This window comes from Furipterus horrens, unplaced genomic scaffold (assembly GCF_987537825.1).
Source record: "Furipterus horrens unplaced genomic scaffold, mFurHor1.1.pri manual_scaffold_4, whole genome shotgun sequence".
Lineage (NCBI taxonomy): Eukaryota > Metazoa > Chordata > Mammalia > Chiroptera > Furipteridae > Furipterus > Furipterus horrens.
In genome coordinates this window covers 26,353,557-26,374,845 of record NW_028327174.1, presented here as the reverse complement: position 1 = coordinate 26,374,845, position 21,289 = coordinate 26,353,557, and the positions used below count along the sequence as shown (strand labels likewise).

General features: G+C 44.2%; 1 protein-coding gene across 1 annotated transcript; it reads right to left on the bottom strand.

The window, feature by feature from the left end:
- Nucleotides 1-1,811: 1,811 nt before the first annotated feature.
- Nucleotides 1,812-21,033, bottom strand: EMP1 (epithelial membrane protein 1). The gene is made up of 5 exons (XM_090272873.1): nt 20,874-21,033; nt 6,934-7,045; nt 5,075-5,174; nt 4,821-4,961; nt 1,812-4,095 (listed from the first exon to the last, which is right to left on the bottom strand). Exons 2-5 carry the CDS (start codon nt 7,009-7,011, stop codon nt 3,929-3,931), a joined length of 486 nt encoding a protein of 161 aa, XP_090128999.1. The 5' UTR covers nt 7,012-7,045; nt 20,874-21,033; the 3' UTR covers nt 1,812-3,928.
- Between the last annotated feature and the right edge of the window lie 256 nt (nt 21,034-21,289).

Sequence of the window (21,289 nt, the reverse complement as noted above, 5' to 3'; positions counted from 1 at the left end):
CTTTTTAGTTTGATGTAGTTTCATTTGTTTATTATTTCTTTTATTTACCTTGCCTTAGGAGATGTATGGGTGAAAATATTGCTGTGTGGGATATCTGAAATTTTCCTGCCTATGTTTTCCTTTAGGACTTTTATGGTGTCCTGGCTTACATTTGTCTTTTCTTCATCTTGAGTTGATTCTGGTGTGTGGTGTAAGTTGGTGGTCTAGTTTCATTTTAAATGACCCATGGACATGGACAATAGGGCAGGCATTGACTAAGGGAGTGGGGAGGAGGGGTGGGGGCGGGGCAGTGGAGAGCAATGGGGGAAAAATTGGGACAACTATAATAGAACAATTAAAAATTAAAAATGGAAATAAATAAAATAAAATAAAAGGCTAAATGTCAACAGTAAACACTAAGGTTTTTTGAAATTATTTCTGAAAATATTTAGTAAACCAATGTCTTATCCTTTATAAGGATGCTTCCCCCTGTGATGGTTAATTTGATGTGTCAACTTAACTGGGCCATGGTGCCCAGATACATGGTCAAATGTTAATGTGGGTGTTTCTGTGAGGGTGTTTTAGATGAGATTAAAATTTAAATCAGTGGACTTTGAGTAAAACAGATTGTCCCCCATAGTGTGGTAGGCCTCATTCAACAAGTTGAAAGCCTGACTAGGACAAAAAACTGACCTTCCCTAAACAAGGAAGTATTCTACCAGCAGACAGCCTCTAGATTTGAACCATAGCATAGGCTCTTCTCTGGATCTCTAACCTGCCAGCTCCCTTCCCCACTGCAGATTTTGGATTTGCCTGTATACCTAATCATGTGACCAAATCCCTTAAAATATATTTCTTTACACACACATACACACACACACACACACATCCTATTGGTTCTATTTCTCTAGAGAATCCCAATTAATGTACCTCTGTTCACCATTCAGGTCTTTGAAGTGAAGATTCTGTCCTGGCAGGACCTGACAATTTGGGTAGGACTACAAGTTCACTGGAGATTCTGACTAAAGACCTATAGATAGAGGAAAGAAGGGATTCTCTGGAGGTCTTTATATGACATGGGAGAAAGAATTTCTGGGAGAGCTAAGGGAAAGGAGTAGCCTCTTATAATGATATCCTGGAAGCAATCTAAGACATCATATAGGTCTCTCAAAGGGTATCATTAATTAATGCAATTTAATTAATTGAATTTAAAATATGTTGAAGTTTGATTTTGGGGTTCCTTTGTGTAATTTTTGTGTATTACTCTGTGACGACTGCCTACCTCACATGAACACCATTCTTACATTGGTGTTGACATGGTGCTGGGGCACACAGTATCTACCCTATTTTCTAGCACTGATTCCAGTCCTTATGGCTCACAGAAAGCCGTGAAACTTGTCTCAAAGAGCGCATACAGATATGATCCAGTTGATGCAATGAATGGACTCCTGCAAGTGTACGTGTTGCGTACCTTTGTGAATTGCTTTATATATTGAAGACACATTAGAGGAGTTGGACATTTCAAAGAAACTTTGCAAGTATCTCATTTTTTAATGTATAAGCCATTCTGATTCAAGATCATAACCTCTAAAGTATTAGCTTATGAAGTTCCATTTTGTACTTGAGTTTAATTAAAGCAAGACAAAACTATAGTTAATAACATTCAGCTTGAAAGTGCTATTGTAGAAATGCCTAATGTATTGCCAGACTAGCTTAATGTCTTGAATAAATGCCAAGTTATCCAAATCAAACTGATTAACAAATTAATCAGGAGTAAATGATGCTGTTATCCATATTTTCCTACAATTTTTCAAAAGAAAAGATCCACACAGTGAAGGGAATCAGAATCTGATTTTATATCCCTAGAGTTATAAACATTTGTATCAAAATATTTACAATTATAGTATATGAAATATCAATCTATTAAAGAAGCCAAATACAGTACTAGAACAACCCACCAATGTAATGCAAATTACATGAGACATAAATGGCACAGAAACAAAGTAAAAGGGAATACATGGTTCATTCCAGTCATAGTTTGACTTTTTAACATAATGTGAGTATCTCTTTTGGATATATCGGATATGTAAATATGCTTCAGCACATAAAACAGCCTTCTATAATTATGTGATAATTAAATGATAATTTAAAAGTTTATCATCCCACACCTTTTGCTTACCAATCTGTCTACCTCCAGCCCAGAGAATTTGTTGGTCTGCCTTCAACATTCCCTTAACCAGAATGAACATAGAAAAATATACGTAGAAAGAGTCCTTTTACATAAATACCAGCAATCATGGCATAACAACTCCCCAGAAAGGAAAAGTATATAAGAAATGGGATGAGGAGAGCTGGAAGACAAAAAGTAGGCAAGATGTCTCAGATTCTCCCTAGGGTAGATCTTCCCAGGGTAATAAGAGGAAATGTCTTCCTAAAATAAACTATTTAGGCAGAATCTGAGATGGCTTAAAATAGCTGCTCCAGGCCAGACCCATGCCTGCTTAACCAGGAATAACATACTACTTCTAAGTCCTATATAGAAATGCTCTGTGGCAACAGAGAGACAGATCAATTACCATCTGACTGGACACCACCAGAGGGTTTTTTTTTCCCCCTCTTAAAGAAAGTATCTACCCATCACCTATATTTTTATTTACCTCACAGAAATTTCCTTACTTTCCTGGGAACACAGACACTCTGTTCTTATCATGACTTAAATCTAGTGTGCTTACCACTTTATAATTACATAGCACCTTTCACCCAAGGATTTGTTGTTTGCTTTTGGTTTGTGTGTGTTTCCATAAGCTTTTAGAATTGTCTTGCCTCACCTGTGAAGCAGGATAGGCAGGTCCCCTGAAAGGTGACCACTCCAGCCAGTGTCAAAGCTGAGTTGACACTGAGCCTAGGAGCCCTGATCCCCAATGTGGATAATTAGATAAAACATTCTGAAAAGTTTATAATTTAGAGAGTAACAGATTGTGTTACAAGGAGCTATGTCCATCTCTATCTCATTATATATTTAAGAGACATTGATTGCATGGGGAAGGAATCCTAAAATCATAACCCTACTATAGCCCTGTTGCAAGACTGCCTTTTGATCCCATAACTTGTGTGGTACTTTCACCACAGAATTGGTCATTAGTGGCTTTACAGAAACTCCAGAAGAGCTGCCTTGGCTTTAAGCGAGAGGCCTAGCAAAGTACATAGCAAGAGGTCTCCATGAGGGATAGCTGTGTGAGGTCTGGTCTGGGTTCTGACCAACTACCAGGCCTTTCATTGTGAAAAGTCCTCTTTCTTGGTTTAATTAACCCACCAACTTGGCTTCTTGACTATATATCTTCCTACCATTTTATCACAAATACCACTGAATTCCACAGAGCTAAATATCTGTTCTAAAGAGAGATAATGGCTTGCTGGCCAAAGCCCTCCTGTGGACCCTTCAGACTGGAATGTGATGTTTTGCTTTGGGTCAGGAGGATGGGATGGCTGCCAGGCTTAACATATTCAATACAAAAACAATATCCGCCCTTGCCGGAACTTGTACCGCTATTTTAACTTGGTGCAGTAGGTCTGAGGACCACAGTGCAAGACCCAGCATTCACCCTCGGAAGTGGAGCCAGTGGTGTGGCAGCTGGTGGGGCTCCAGGCAGTGTTTGTAACTGAGAACAGCTGGGGGCCAAGTCTGGTGGCTGGAGAGAGGCTCTCTGGCCCACATCAAGGAAACATGGAAGTTCTAGCCAAATACTTTCTCCCAAGGGCAGGGGCTTGACAACAGAGAACCTCCTGAGTAATGGTTTGGGTTTCAGTCTCTCCCATCCTTATGTCTCCCTCCCCCACCCCCTCCCCTGTCTTGGTTTTTCCTGCAGAGCAACTTTCACTTCCCTCCCAGATTCCATGGCTTCCTCTTCCCCACCCCCCACCCCCTAGGTCCCCATAAACTTGTTCAGCTTTATTTCTTTCTCAGGACCAGATAGAGAATCCCAATGATGAAGCTAAAGCAGAAGCAGATCCAGGTCAGGATGAAGCAATAGCCATGGTGACTTTTGGGGTAGCCGGTTTGACTACCTCCTGCATAATGATGAGTGTAGGTGGACACCCCAACCATAATGCATAGCCCTGCAGAGGAAAAAAAAAAGTTAAGGTTTATTTTGTTTGTTTGTTTGGTTGGTTGGTTGGGGTTTGGGGAATTTCTTTCTTTCTTTCTTTCTTTTTTTTTTTTTACATTAAAACCAAGAACAGGTTTTTAAATTTATTAAAGATCGTATTTCCCTCATCTGCACTGGGGAAATGAAATCTGGCTGTCTGGCCTCAAAAAGTAGTTTTGTTGATCTACCCTGATCCAAGCTTGATGGTTCTGCTGGTCAATGAGAATGTCTGGGCCCTCACACCGGCACTGGCTTGTGTGGCTGCCAGTGTGAAGTAGAACACAGAACTGCACGTCCGTGGCCCAACCCATGTGGGCAGGTTGCCTAGGGAAGCAAGCATGCCACCAAACTGTGTGTGCTTGGGAAAAATGACAGGAGCGGGAATGACAATGACTGTGAGGCACTGTGGCCGTGGTTTCATCTTTTGAGGCTTCCCACCCGTCGGCCCTCTTCAAGCATCTCACATCCAAGTGCTACTGGTAGGCAGCCTGCCACTCAGGAGCTGCCTCAGAGCATTGGACTTAAACAGTGAAGCAGATGAGGCTTGTTATTCCAAGCCTCTCTCAGGGGTCCTCAAAAAGAGAATAAATAACCGGGGCCATGGGCTCAGCTGTTCAAGTTGCCAGGAGCATCCATGGTACAATTTACTGAAAAGCTTTGCCTGGGTAAACTGGAGTCTGGGCTTCAGGTACTCACAGCACACCAGCATGGTGGCCCCCGAGAGGAAGAAGCGGTTTCCCTTCTCCATGGTGAAGAGCTGGAACACGAAGACCACGAGGGAGATGACAGAGAAGATGATGGAAAGGATCATGAAGGCCTGCACTGCCTTGAGCGCATCTGTGGACACAGCGGGAGGAGAGCAAGGGTGTCAGACCAACCAGTCCCAACAGACTGGACGGTTCCCCAATCACATGGATTGTCAGCACTGAATACAATATCTTTATAGATACCTTCATGGGCATATCCCAGGGCTGCATCACAGTTACTTCCGGTACAGTTTTTCCAAAGGCCTACTGATGCTTTTGTAGTAACATCTGAAACCACCCAGACCTGAAACCAGGAGGAAACAAAAGTTGTGTTTAAAAACCGACCCTCTGCTTTAAAGAAAAAGAAATACCAAATCAGCTTGTGCCTGGACCAAATCTTAAGCAAGACACCATATTTAGCCATAAATATGGCTATGCAATCCATCTCTTGGTGGAAGTAAGATTTGAGTAAGACTGAAGTCACAAAGGTCCAAAGAGAAAAGAGAGAAGAAAATGTGACCATGGGGGAAAAAAATCACCTAGCGTCTCTGGGCTTCACATTTCTTGTCACTTAAAAAAAGGGGGCGGGGGGGATTTAACCACAATGGTTCAAAATTCTAAGGTTCTAAGAAATGGAAAGCCTGGATGAGGAAATTGTTTTTAAGTGTCCACAATTCATATACTCTATCAAGAGTATGTCATGTAAGGGCCTGGCTAAAAAGAAAAAAAAAAAAAAAGAAAGTTCCACTGGAGACGATTTAGAAACACAAGGGTAACTAAGAAAACAGCAATGGGTCTGGGTCATTAATCAGCCACTTTCATCTACACAGAAGGACCAAACTTTGATTGTCAGAACATGCAAAGTAATTTCATAGCCAAATAGTATAGCAAGAACTTTCCTGTGGGGGCAGCTGCAAGTGGGAAAGTGACCAGATATATCCCCTGAGGCTCCCCATGGTGCCAGCTCCCCCTCTTACTGTAACCAAGAAAAGCAGTTATCCTCCTGGAATGAAAAGCAAACACCCAACTCTGTCCACACAGAGTGTCTGTTAAAATGCCAGTTCCTGGAAAGGCAAAGGCAAGGGCGTGCAATTGCCTGCTCTTGGTTCAACATTCAGCACCTTGGCATCCACTAATACAGTTTGGAGTCATTCATCAGACCTGTTGTGCTGAGAGCCTCAGGGACTGGCATACAGAATGGCTGAATTACTTTGGAGGTGGCTGCATGGGCAAGAGTTGTCTCACCACAGTCACGCTTTCATTAGCCTTGCTTATAATCACACCCACCAATGTTGGCAAACTCATCTATCTGAACTTTAAAACCCGTTTATCCTCTCACTGTAACAGGGACCTACACAGATTCTGGAACCATCATTTGCCTCTCTAGCAACTGGTGGCTTTGATTATTGTGTCCAAGGAACTGCCTCGTTTTTTCCTGAGAAAAACACAAGAAAAGCACATGGGAAGCTACAAACCACCACTAGAGGGCAGAAAAGCCCACGGTTCAGAGAGAAGGGACTTGCTACCTCCATATTTTTCTGTTGTTTTGAGTGATAGTCTTGCAAAATTCCACTTTCAAGTGCATTGCTCTCTCTGCTCAGAACTTGAACCCGTCAATCTGGCGACTAAAGCCATTCATGACCTCACTCCCGTCTCTCCTTCTAATCAAGGTTCCCAGAAGGAAGGGAAGTTCTGCTCCTGACACCTGGGTTTCTGCATTGTGCCCTGAACAAAGCCTGTCCCTCCCCTCTGGGCCCCTGCCTAGAATGTATCCCTGTGCTCCTTCCCCTGTTCATTTTATGCCAAGAGAAAGCCCAGCCATCCACCAGTCCTGCAAGCTCCACCTCAGCTGCGAAGACTCCTGTGGGGACTGAAAAAGCCTCATTGAGTTCTCCAGTCTCTAGACCTTCCAGCAGACACTGACTTTCATCCTCCTCTTATTTAGTTGTCAGACGTGCCAGAGTGTGTTTCTTTCCACAACTAAGCTGAAAATTCATGAAGGGCAGGGATTGTGGCTTAAACTTCTGAATGGAGAAATGAGTGAACAAAACAACATTACTCACATTGGCAATGGTCGAAACAAATAACATAATGACAGTGGCGATGTGGACCACAAAGATTCCAGCCAGTAATACCAACATCTTGGCTTTTTGATGATTTGGCGAGCGCAGAGTTCTGAGAAGAAAGGAGAAAACAAATGGAAAACAAAAGGTTATGGTCAGATTCAAGAAGATAATTCAGCTTTCCCACACATATGGACTATCTGCTAAAACCTGAAGAAGTTGCCATAAAAACCATCACAATTTCATCATAAGTTTCTAAAAACACTTAGTTTGCCTGGTTTCCTATGTGCCTATTTGTCTATTTACATATACCTAAGTATCAGTGTAATTCTGCATCTCAGGTATTTATATACCGAACTTTCTAATATAGCCTGTTTAAAAAAAGAGAGAGAGAGAAAAAAAAAAAGAGAAATAATATTTTATTTCGTTTGTGTTTCAGAGGCCAAAAGTAGGACTTGGGTTTTTAAAAAGGCCTCCTGACAACTATAATTTCCAGTGCAACAATGTCATGTAAATTTCCATTTCCCACCAGGGAAGTGTCCCTGCCTCTGTCAAACTGCTCATCCAGCAATTTTAATAGAGAAGTGGATGCCTTCCACAGAACAGCAGCTATTACTCAGTGCCCACAGACTGAATAGGCTACTAATTTGATCCCAGGTGAGACATAAAATGTGAGAGTCACATCTTCTATTATTATAATACTGTTCGGTATTCAATAATTATAACAACCTAATTACAGCTTAGCGGTCTGCTCATCTACTCATTTGACTGTTTCAGACTTGTGTTACTGTACCTGAGCCTTTGGGCTGTAAGCGCCCCATGGTAGGGAATCTGCTATTGGTCTGGGAGTCCTGTTATACTTCCTATGACTCAACATAACAATTCTGGGGGCTTGAGAAATATGCAGCTTGAGATACCACCAAATGTGCCTTCTACTCGTACCTCATGACTCAATACTGAAGACAGGCAACTGCATAAATCACGTGGCAGGAGGATTGCATAAATCACGTGGCAGGAGGATTGGGAACTAACACAGATTAAGAATGTTCATGGTTAAACAAAAGCTGTCAGCCATACTCTCAGCAGTGTAAAAAAAGAGCCCATTGATCATAAACCCCAGAAAACGAAGGAAGTGGAGAGGATGCACATGGGAGGCTATTCTGATTTATGTTGGCTGCAGGACTGCTTTGTCATGCCCAAGATAGTCTCACATAGTGCAGGCTCCCAGGGACTTCAAAGCAAAGGGCTCACTCAGGCTTACTGGCTTATTCACACCCTAGGCAGGGTGAAGAGTGTGGACGTCCCCACCTAGGGAGGAGATGGCCCTGCATATCCTGCCATCATCCCACTTCCCTCTCTCACTCCACCCCATTTAATTAAAGCTTTGAGTGTGCTTAAGCCACTTTCCTATTGGACTGAGTATTTACTGGAAAGCACTAATACCATCATTCCAGCATTTCAGGTGCCTTTTATCTCTGCTCAGGAAACACTAGAGTGCCCTGCTCTTTACAGGCCAGGAGTGAGGGACAGACACTGGCTCCCCCCTTCCACTCCCCACCATTCCCACCAACAAGCCTCGCCCACTTCCCCGGTCCAAGTACTTCCCTCCCACCCAAGCTATTTTGTAGGAATTTGTTCAATTTCACTGTGAGTGACAAAAGTGATGAAGTTTCTCCTGCCGCCTTAGGGAAGGACTTGGAGTTTTCATGTCTTCTATGAATATTCTCTCCACACACTCAAATTCATTTTTGCTTTTTTCAGTTTCTTGCACACCTCCACAATTTTCTGCTTGACTTTAATGCACCATGAAAAGAGGTTTTGGAGTTAGACAGAGGTTGAGTTAGAATCATATAAAGTTATTTTACTTTTGGGTCTCAGTTTCCTCCTATATGAAGCAGGGGATTACAATTTGTTCTGGGAAATATGAGGATTGAACTGGATCACATGTGTGAAACTCCTAGCATAGTGCCTGGCACATGGCAGGTACTAAGGGGGCTGTTTTGCTTGTGGTTATTAGTATACTATTATTATTATATGAAACTGAGGAGTTGTCACCAACCCTACCCAGTCAGTCAGTCACCAGGCTGCTCCATGTTAAGTGCAAGTAATAAGATATCTGCCATCTAGTTCACAAGGTGTATGTATAAAATCAATGTGGTCCTCTTAGAAATTGCCATCATGACTAATCCTTGCTGCTTGAGTGGGGATACCACTAAGAACACACCCTCAGGAACAAAGAGAAAGTTCATTCTTCTGAGCCTCACATGCTTCTAGGGGTTTAAGAACATTTTCTGTCTCCTTGGCTGCCTCATTTGCACCTGCTCACACTCTCCATTTTGATGTCCTGATCATTGCATTCCAAATACCTTCCTCCTCCTGCACCCCCACTTTGGCCCATCCATGCACCCTGGGGAACATCTCACTTCTGATCTCAACCACAGCCCCAGCAAATCATTGACCATTGTCCCCTGCCCAGCAGAGGCAGGAGGACTGGACTGGCGGGAGGCGGGGGGGGGGGTCAAGTAAAGAAGCAACTCTTTCATCTTTGATTTCTGTGATTGTGCCACATCCATTCTTCAAGGAAAGAAACACAACCTATTGGAATCTAGCAAGTGTTCTTCGTATGCAGAAAACACAATTCTCTCTGCTTTTGGCTGCTGGAGAGAACCAGAGTTAGGGGCTGTTTAGCTGGAGCTACCACGTTAATACCTGTAAGTGTCATCCATTGTCAGCAGAGAGGAGCTTTCATTATTTTCAGTGGCCCTCCCAACAATGTGGAAACAGAATGCACTATATCCTTGCATTTCTGGCCTGGATCATCCCTAGTTGCTCAGTCCCTATACTAATGACTCCCTCCCCCCTGACCCCCCAGGAGAGCAACCCCCAGCCTGAGGAACGGGGTGGACAACAATGAGCGGCACCTAATGAGTGAGTGTCTGGGAATCTAACAAATAGCAGAGCAGAATGGGTTTAAATAACAGCAGATCCCATTCTCTTGACCTCCACCCACCCATCACGTGCAGTGTAGCTTGCAGGGAGGCTCATTTCCCACCCTGGTGTGTATCTCACTTCATACAAAAGCACTGAAAAGAGACCATTTTGGAGCACATTTATCATTGGAAGTATTGGTAGCTACAACTTTCTTTCCTGGCAGGATGTTTTACTAAAGCAATAATGGACTTCTCCTTTATACCTCCCTAGACTGCTAAGGATGGCCTTCTTCAATGGAAAGCATATCCTTAGTCATAGCTGGGTCACTTGAACCCAGAAGTAGACAATAACAGCATTGCAATTTGGAGTACTTGGGGGTCATGCCTGTCTCTCTCTGAGCATTTGGTATACCAGGCAGTCCCAAAATTTGTCAGTTGGTATTGGGAACTCCCATAACAAGACAGTTATTCGTGGTGCTTAGACTCTCAGTCCCAGGCCATCAGAACTAGTCAACTCCAACGTCCTTAAAGATAGGACGTCCACTGACTGTACTATGGGGTTCCGGCAACACATTTCTCCACCCACCACTGTAAACAGAGTAAGATCTCCCCCTTTACTCTCATCCACCCAACATACTCAAGACAGGCATGGTTAAGGCTCCCTGGTGGGGCTGGGTGGGAAACTGAGAGAAACATAGGAGGCATGGATGTTAACTCTAGAGAGAAGTGATTGTTAAGAGAAATGGAAGTAAGAGACTTAAAGCCACACATTGGTTCTTTGTTATCCCTCCTCAGTTCTTCTTTCTGCCCTATTGGACAGGCTTGCCAGTTCCCTTTCCACCACCGCCATTTTTGTTTCTGACGGCACTTCTCCTTTGCTCCCCACAACATCCAGACCACATTAGAGAAGCGGTCTTTTTATACACCTGTCCCAGATACAAGCCTCACAACCACTGACACTGCTAGATTTGGACTGAGTTCTTCACTAATAGAAAATTTACTGCTGTTAGTGGAAATGACCCTGAGGATTACACCTGCTGGTGATTGGAGCTATAAATGACTACCTCATGTGTGCCAGGGGCGTAATTGCGCTCTCCAGTGTATCCATACACTTAAATTATTATGGGTGTCTAGGCTCCCTCTTATACCTGCACCCGCAAATGAAAGAATTGAAGGAGCATAGTTCTGAGGCAGCCTTGCAGTGCCTCTTTGCCTTTGTTTAGGTAGCCTAGTGCTTTTAAGATCCTCTGATCATGAGAAGTTGATCGTGCCCTTGTGGACACCCTTCCTTTCTTAATGAGCAACTTTAAGAATAATTGACTTCTAAAAATGTTGGTAAAATAAATAAATAAATGTAAATATAAAATAAAATTAAAATGTTGGTGATTTGGCTCCATGGTTGCTAAGCTCGGGGTCAAATAACTCTTTCCTGCCATGTTGTCTGCGAGTTTATTAAGCTGCCCCTGGAGACCAAGGGAAGAGGCTCTTTAAGGGTGATCTGGTGTACAATAATTGGGAGCAATACAATCAAAGAAAGTAACCAAAAACCTACTCCTCCAGCAAAGGAAGTGGTGGAAATCCTGGGCTTGAGTCATTGAAGAACTACCCTGGGCCTGGCGGTATAACATAATGAGAAACAGGGAGGTTGGGGGCTGTGTGAGCAGCAGGAGAGTCCCGCAGAGCGCAAATGCCATGATTCATCTGAGAGTGGGTGAGATGCTCCCAGACAATAACAATGTGGAGACACCCTCTACCAGGTGGCGCAAGAGAGCTTTTTGGGAAGCCCATGGCTCTGGCTGACTAGACACGGCAGTTGGGTCATTTCCCTGGCAGCCTAAAATGGCCCAGGCTTTTCTGGGGAGAAGAGAGCCATAACAGCCAGACTCTAAGTTCCCTATTTCTCCTTCCTCTCATCCTGGTTTTATTGCCCAAAACATCACAATCAGGCCATGAGTTCTTCCTCCATGATTCACCTTGCATCCATTCTTTACCTCCCATTGTCCTTGTCCACATTCAGGTCCTAGTCTGGACCACAGCATCAGCCTCTCCCAAGATCCTTTCTCTGAACTTCCCCTCTAATACATCCTCCACACTGCCAGTGTGTTATCTAACCATGTTTCTCCTCTGCTCAAAACCTTCCAACTCCCCACCACCAGAAATTACTCCAAACACTGCATGCATGCTGGCCCTGGTGATCTGAGAAATTTGGGGATCCTAGGAATTTGGATCCAAAAAGAAAAAGAGTGTCCATTCTCCAGTATATACCTATAAAATTCTTTCCAAAAAGCTCAGATCCTGCCTCCTCTAGGAAGCCCTCCCAGATACAAAGGTCAGAAGTCATCATCTCCCCCAGTTAATATTAGCCCTTCCATAGCCCTTTATTAAAACCACTAATGGCTGCCTGACTGGTAACAGTTATTTGGGGAAATGTTTGGCTTCCCCATCCCAAAGAATCTAAGTTCCTGAAGAGAGAATCTTGTCTGTGATAAGTACCAAATAAATATCTGTTCAGTGAGCAAATAAATATTTTCTTCTTAGTAGAAAAATAATCAATGTCAAGTGACTGGCGGCTTTAAAATAAACAACAGAATTCTAGAGGGAAATGTTTCCTTTTTTATGATGCATGAACTCTTGTCCTTGATTATTTTTGGACATTATTTATATATTACCATAACTATGTATTGAGCATCTTATTACATGCAAACCCTCTGTTACATATTTCCATATAAATACCTATGTAAATACATGAATATTTCCTGAGTACCTTTGACATTTCAATATATAGGGATATTATATGTGTTTAGTGCCTTTTATTCCAGAGGAAATAAGTGAATGCAAAAATAGTAACTTAAATTTCTCAGCATTAATTTGTCCACAGATTTAACATTTCTATCTATCTCTTTAAGTTATAGAATCTCGAACTACAGAGAGGCTTTAAAGTTCCTCCCCAGTACATGGAAGCTCATCTATAAAGCTATACCAAGGAACTACCTAAATCATGTTCACACTCCTCTGGTCACAGAGAACTGACTACCTACCAAGACACCCTCCTTCACCCAGTTAGGAAGGTCCTTCTGACAATGCATCAGAATTTGATCTTGGCCACAACTAGCCCTGAACTTCGTCCTGCCCTTTGGCTAATGCTTCCTCTTCAGCCTTTTCTAAAATGCTTACCTTTGCAGCAGAACAATCAGGTTATCAGAGAAATATCGAGAGAACATCACCTCAGATTCCCAATCTCCATCATATTACGACACAGTCCTGAGGTTCCTCAATTGCAACACACAACTCTGACTTTTCATTGACTGATGTCTTCCCAACAGGGACATCTACTCTCTTTCTGGATAACTGCAAAGTTTGAAGAAAGCTTTCTCACACCATCTAACCAAAGACATGACGCTTCATCCAAGGCACAAGAAGAGTGAAAGGCCATGCTGCTCCCAGTCATAGGATCTCCATGAGTCAGCCCATGTCCCCGTGCCATCTTCCTCAGCAGGACATCCGAAACTTCACGGTGGCTTCTCCCTCGGAACATGGTGTAGGGCGGTGGGAAGCACATCTTCCCATCCTCCACACATCAAGATCATTTTGCTTTTGTTGGTTTGTTTTTGACGCATTTGCATCCCATGGAAGATCATGTGGGTTGGCAAAAATAAATGTCCATTTAACCCAAATGCAGAAAAAGAAATGCTCTCTTTTGGAAGCAGCCATAGAGAATGTATCCAGAGGAGGAGAAGGCTGGGATTAAAGTCAGGCCGAGTGGATGAGACCTTGGATGAGCTTTTCTGGCCATTGTTATTCTTGTTTCATGTCAAGTGTACTTTCCATTCTAAATATTGTTTTTACGTGGGGGTAGGAGAGGGGGACATTTATTTCTCCATGGGAAACCTGTAGAGAAAAAGGCTCCTAAAGAACCATTTCTTCCTGCCTCAGGATATCTGGTGCTTGGTGTGGGAGGAAAGAACTCCAGGTTGCATCTCACTATATACACAGCATACCAGGCCTCAATGTTTTTAAGTGCAGGAAAATTTTTATCACCTGGAGAAACATCAGTCATCAAGCAGCAAAAGTAACAGGGATCTACATGCTCCAAGGAAAGTATCTATTTTTTCAGGGTCCCGGGGGGAAGGGCACTGCATCTCTCAAATGTGAGCCATCGTAAACGGGGTTATTATAGAAAGGGTAGTGTTCATCTGGCACTGGTATAGACTAGCATCCACTCTCATATAGTTAGGGAAAAGGTACCGGGGGTGGGGGGGGACAAGCATATTATTTTTAAAAAGAAGAAGAAAAAGCACTTATTAGAAAGCCAGTTTCTCATAAAAATTCAGCTTCTGACCAACTGCTGACTTTGAGAAAATCACAAAACCTCTCTGGTCAGTGGTTCCTAGAGAGAGAGTACCTAATGGTAAGGTACACAGGTTCACAGTTCAAATCCTGACTCTACCACTTCTTTTTTTTAATTTGCTTTACTGAGGTATAATTAACATATAAAATTGTAAGATATGTAAAGTATACATTGTGGTGATGTGCTGACTCCACCGCTTCTTAACTGTGATCTGTAAACCTCATAGAGTTAATGTGAGCATTAAAGGGCTCATGCCTGACAGAGAGCAAAGGCTATGTGGTTGTTGGTTATTCTTTTTGTTCAATTATGTAAAATGAGAAGCTTGAACCAGCAAAATCGGCTTTACACTTCTCTGGCTGACTCTGAGGACCAGAAACTACACTAAAGGCAAACAAACAGCACGAATCTTGTTTTTGCAAATGCTCCCAAGGAGGATAACATGTCTCTCTTATTTCCCCTTGTCCTCCACCATGTCCGGCGAGGGGGTGGATAGGGACCACAAACGCAAAAGCTGAGGCCAGGCTTGGGCTGCGAAGAAACGGGACCAGCCTACGCCCCCAGACCGCAGCTGGTCAGGCCATCTGGCGAGGTCCCCTGGGCGAGGACGGAAGCTTCAGTGTCTTCTGCTTTTGACAAAGAGGAGCGTTCTGGGAGCCAGAATGTCTTCAAGGGAGAGGTTGCCAAGATAATAACTAGGGTTTGGGACGGAATATCAAGGTGTGGCCCAGCCCCCGCGGCGCTTGGGCGGGTCGACAGTGGATGGCAGCAACATGCTTCAACCAGCAAAGCTGCAGCCTTGAGGGGTGGCGACAAGCTGGGAGGGACCCTCCCCGTTCCCCCATCCCCTCCCTTAACCAGAAGTGGCCCAAGAACACTGGGTGGGCTGTGGGTTTCGTTTTTCTTTTTGAGGGCAATTGGTTGTTTAGATGTTCAGAGGTGGTTAGGTTATTCAGTCCAATCCCTTGACAAAGGAGGAAGTGGAGGTTCCCCAGAGAGAAAACAGAATCAGAACCGAAGCCCACCATCTCCCATCATCTAGACCAGGCCTCTTCATGCCCGTGCGATCTCTTTCCCATATTTGTCTTAGAGTCCAGCAGACTTCTAGAACTTCATTCTGTTCCTCCTGCTACCTCCTACTCAGAGGGACAACACAGCTCCTCAAAACAGGGCCGTTGGCAAAAACAAAATGTCTTGCAAGAGCCTCTGCTTCTTTCTGCCTGGCCACCAAAGGCCCAAACTCGTCCCCACACTGCAAACCCTGAGACAAACTTCAAACCCTGCCCTCCTGCCCTCCACCCATAGCACAGTCTCCTTCGCACTGAAGCTCAAAGCCAAGGGAACCTCCAGGCCTCACCTTTCTCTGAGCTAAGTGTGAACACACCCACTTGCCCAACCCACTGTTTCAGTATAGTAACCCGCTCTCCAATACGCTGTAGCTCCAGGCCACTGAGGAGGGGCCTTTGATTATTTGCAAGAAGATGTTTACGTATCAAAACCTCAAAAACCTGAAAAGAGGAGAAATGTTGGGAAAATTACTGCCCTCTTGGCACAAACGTTCCATGGAAACACAAATGATACCAAGGATGCACTGACCAAAATTTGTGCTTGAGCAACTAAAGATTCTTCACCAGGCACAATGAACAGAATATTTGACCCTAAGGAAGATCCTGAAACATTGAGGGGTGACTGGTCCTCAAACAAGAGCGGAGGGACTGAGGAGTGGAAACATCCTCACATTTCTGTCTTGCTCTTTCAGCGCCTTGGTCTTTCTCTTACCACTCCGCTTTTTCTCGCTCTTCCAGGCCTTTGTGTTTGCACCTCTTCTCTGCCCCAACACACGCCCTTTACTCCTAGCGCCTTCTCTTTCCTCCTCTCAATTTGTTCTTCATTGGCTCCACCTACACTCTTACAACCACACCCTCACGCTGCAGGGTCTCCCTCCTGGAGAAGAGGGTGGAGCTCCTTTCCCAGGACCTGCTCAGTTTCTCCCTGAGTCTGTTTGGGTCCCTGGCTGTTCTCCATCTTAACAGGCTTAGCTAGCCTGCCTCTCCTCATCTGAGCTGGCTCCTTGACGTTTCATTAATCAAATCTCTTCCTTTTCATCCCAGAGCTGGGTGAATGCTCACTGCTATTAGTAAAGGCCCGAACACCGCGCCCAAATGAATGAAGCGGAGGAAACTGCCTGCGTCCTCAGTCCTCCGCCTCTTTCAATGTAACACTTTGCCTCGTTTCACTTTTCTACCAGTTTTCAGGGATTAAACTAGCTATTAAAATGTGCCAAGGATTTCTCAAATGCATCAGCAGTGGATGGTGGCAACATGCTTCAACCAGCAAAGCTGCAGCCTTGAGGGGTGGTAACAAGCTGGGAGGGACCCTCCCTTTTAAGCAGAGTTTCCAGAGAGCACTGGGTGGGCTTCAGGAATGCTAGGACCTTAGAACGACAGAATTTCAGAGCTACAAAGGGCGTTGGATACCAAGTTCAGTTTCCTCAACTGGGAAGACTCAGATGACCTAACCATGGTCACAAGGGACTAGACCCCAGCCCATCCGTCTTCCTATTCAGCCACCTTGCATCTGCTCCAGGGTTTCTGCCAATAGTTTCAACCTATGCTTAACGAGTTCTCAATTCCACTTATTCCACTGGAAGAGAGAATTTATGGAATAGTCTCAGAAAATACAAAAACTGCATGATCCGCATAAGGCTGCCGGCACCAGGAGCAGAGGAGTCCATTTTAGTTCTAGGAAAACGCCATTTCCACAACAGGAAAGGAAATGTTGACCCAGATATTTTGTTAAAACAAAAGAGAAGCCCTGACCGGTGTGGCTCAGTTGGTTGGGCGTTATGCCGCAAAGCAAAAGGTCGCTGCTTTGATTCCCAATCAGGGCACAAGCCTGGGTTGCAGACCCCGGTCAGGGCATGTACAAGAGGCAACCGATTGATGTTTCTCTCTTACGTCATCTTTTTCTCCCTCTCTTTCTCTATCCCTTCCCCTCTCTCTAAACATAAATAAAACCTTACAAAAAAAAAAGAGAGAGAAAAACAGCAATCTCCACAAGGGTTTATAGTTTTGTCTTTATTCTTCATATCAGTAGATCTGCTGATTAGATTGAGAGAAATGATTTTATCCAGTCACAGCACCAGGGACTGACGTGTTACAAAGTATGATCTTGAGACATGGGCGTTTGGGGAGTGTCGATCGTCAAGTAAACTGCTAATTGGAACCATATTTGGGCTTTCTTTATTATTGAATAGAAATCCGGAGTCATCTGGGCAGAACCAGGAAGAGAATTGGAAATGGGAAGTTTATGGTCAGAAAATTCCAGTCCTGCCCTGGTTAAGAATAGTGAACTGCCCTTAAGGGATTGACATCAAGATTGCCTGCCAGCAATCACAGCGAGGTTGCACTAGATTGTCAGCCTGTTCCCGGAGGTACCAGGACAGGTGGTAACAGTGTAAAGGCACGGGCTACACAAACTATGGACCAAGTTAAGAGACAACCCCCATGGGGCCAAGTCAGAAGCCTCTGTGTCTGGAATTACATTTATTTAACCATGACCTTATGAGTAGTAGCTGGGTGTGTCCCCCTGAGTATGCATATCTGAGAGTCCCAAATGTCTCTGAGCTTTTGGATATACATGTGGCAAGTTAAAGAAGGAAACATATTCATGTGTAGGGAAGGAAATATCTCTGAATCAAATCATATGGCTATGGTTTACTATATGCATAGTTTCAAAGCTTCAAAATGTCTCCTGCTCCTCTTGCTGAGTGTGAGGCAATAATATTAATACTAATCAAGTTTTGCCCACTAAATGTTTAGAGCATAAGGAGCGCTGGGTGGAGCAGCAAGAACAAAAATGGAATAGATATTTTCAGGGTCGCTTCAGGACTGCAGAACTAGGAACAAAGAATGTATATTATGGAGAAACCAATTTTGCCAGATTTAAGAAACTCTGATCATTAGAGCTGTCCAGTGAAGGGGGATGAGCATGGAGGTGTGCTCTGAGGTAGTGAGCACCCCCCGGAAATCCCCCCGAAATTTTAAAGAAATGTCAAACAGCCATCTTTCCAGGGTGGTGTAAAATAAGATTTCTGCATTTGGTAGAATAAAAGAGATGACCTTCAAGATCCTTCCCAGACTGAGAATTTGATGAACAAAATTAAGGACGGAATAACTATATTTGTCTTGTGCCCTTTTCTGTGGCCATTTTTCAAATGCGTTCCCTATCGGCCTCTGAGGGACCTATTTTTAAAAGGCTGTTTTGCTTCTTCATACCGGAACCATTGATCTCAGTGGGCCCAGCATGAACCAAAACCCACAGAGCCAGCCAGACCAGGCCAAGAGGGTCTGCATCCCCAAGATGGTCTTGGTGAATCCCATTCAGTAACAACCCCCACCCCCGCCCCCATCGGGATGTTTCCCCTGGGAACTGCACGCCCCCACCCCCACCCCCCGCTGGTCTCAGGAGGGAAGCGGGAAGAGTTGAGAAAGCCACAGTAAGTCTTTTCAGTGGTGTGTGGAAGGATGTCTTTCCTTCCTCAGAGGTCTGCCCTGCACTCTTGGAAGGTAGCCGGCGACTCTTCTGGGATGTGATCTCTTCTGGGTTGGTCTGGTCCTTGATGGCTTTCTGACAGTTCCCAGGACAGTTTAGTACCCTCAAAACATGTACAGCTTGGCGGGGGGCGGGGGGGTCCTCCAACCGGGACGCCAAACCGGATGTCCTGCAGCCCTCCAGACGGCACTCCACCCCCGCCCATTCTTCAGTCTGGGGTGGAATTAGATCCTCCTGAGGGTGGGAGGCAGCAGGGGAGGAGAGTATACCCCTCACAGTTAGCGTCAACGACTTCCAGCTGCATTCCAGAAAAACTGCTGCAGCTAAGGACTCTCTCACTACTTCTTGGAGGAGGAGGGGAAATCAGGAATCAGAGTAGCATTTTTTTTCAATTGCCCTCAAAGCCCAGGAAGTAACACACAGACTATTTTTTCATTTATAAAACTACAGTATAATGTGAAATGCTGCACAAATCATGCAATCCATGACAACTTACAACACCAGAATTTTCAATATTTTCTATTTGCTGACTGGTAAATTAGTTTATTAGTTTTACCCTACACAGAACTAAAAGATTTGTACTAACTTCATAGAGTATCATTACTATCAACTTAATAATGGCTTCCCTAATCCACATCCAGGTACACTGTAATCTGGAAATAATAAACCTTTTAAGCGAGTGTAGGAGTTCCCTGCATCTTGAAAAGGTGCCCTCGCATTTACTTAATCATCCCCCTGCAGGCAGTTTTACTATGAGCATTGCCTATACAATGTACACAGGCTAATTACATTTAAATCTTCCCTTCCAACGAACTGCATTTCTAAAGGAAAAGTTTAATTTCACCAGACAAGCTGAATCCTGTCATTTTCCTCGTCTTGTTTACGCTGGGGGGAGAGGGTGGAATCCATCAGTATCTACGTTGAAACAGACCATGCCTCAACCAAAATGCTAACCTAAGAAAAAAAGAAATTGCCCTCGTTTCTTTCTCCAGATTCACTTTGTGATTAGCATGAGTGTTTGTTTGCGTCTGTATAATCACAATTTGGAAAAGAGTGAGAAGATAAATGTGCCCAAACAATCATTGCCTTCCATGCAGAAAAATTCCACGTCCATCTAAAAATTTTTTTTCTTTATCACTTCTGATATACCAACTTTCCACTCAGCACTAAAATTCAGCCATTTCTGGGGTGGAAGCACAAAGCCATTCAACATTTTTGTTACAGAAACAGATGATGTTCTCCTGCCCCACCCTCTCCCCCAATCCAGTTTCCCTCTGGCCTCTCGCATCTTGCACATCTGGCCAAGGAGAAAAGTAGAGCTGGAATCTGCATCAGGCTCCTTATTTCAGCAAGTGAACCCCCCACCCCCGCCTGCCGCATTTTATTTGAAACACCAGTTGCTCCCTCCTTCTGTTTTCTCTCTCTCTCTCTCTCTCTCTCCCCTTCCTCCTCCCCCTCTTTCTCTAACGGTTTTCTTTAAACAAAACCCACCCCTCTTCTCCCTCCGAGAAGAAAAAACATTTAAAATTCAAACAGAAGTGAATGAACAAGCAAAAAGACAGTAGTAAAAGCAACGGCAAAAATAAACTGAAAAGCAGCTCTCTCTCCACCGTAGTCACCACCCCCCCTCACACACCCCCACCCCGCCAAGGCCAGCAAACAACCAACAAGCAGAGACACAATTAAGTCCTGAAGCAATTTGAATCAAAATGGAGGCATGGAAAACATGTGGCGAGCGCAGCCTGTCATTTCAAAGGTGTATAGCGTTTCCTCCATAAAGCCCGTCCTTTCCAGGTGTTTTCCAAAGTCCGTGCTCCCTTCACATCTTTAGAACAAGAACCCAGGTGCTGCGGGACTTAATTACAACCCAGTCCCGCTGATTTCCCTGACCCTCTCCCCACCCCACCGTCCAAATACGTTTTTCTGAACCTTATGGAAAAAGTTGTCTCAGTGTCGACTTTTAGCCAAAAGTTTCAAGGATTCATTTCAAGGAATCGTAGAAAAATTGCAAAGGGAAAAAGGAAAAGCAGAACTTAGATGAGGTCAGAAGAAGGAGGGCAGTGGAAAAGAAAGAGAATTTTCTGTTTCCCCAGTGCTGTGAGCTGTCCTACCTGAGGGTCCCGGTCACAGAGGCACCTTGAATGGCAGGAGCTGGCAGCTGCCGAGTGATCGTCTGCTCTTCTGGAGCTTTGTGACCACAGTGAAGGGAGGGACCTGCCTCCCGAGGTTATAAGTTTCCTGCGCTGGCGTGCTGGGGTGTGTGATGGGCGGTTTCTTTTCACTGTTTTAAAGGAGTTTCTATGAATCAGTCTGGCTTAAAAAAAAAAAAAAAATGATTTGTTGGTAAGCTACGCCCTGCTAGATTGGCAGTCAGTCAAGAGAGGCTGGGAGTGAGCCATCAATTCAAAGAAGCCTGTTTAGGCTCCCTCTGACTCAGACACACAGACCACAGTGGAAAAAAGAGTGACATGGCTTCAAATGAGTAATAGAAGTCACACAAATAGATCTGTTTACCGAAGCCCATTCC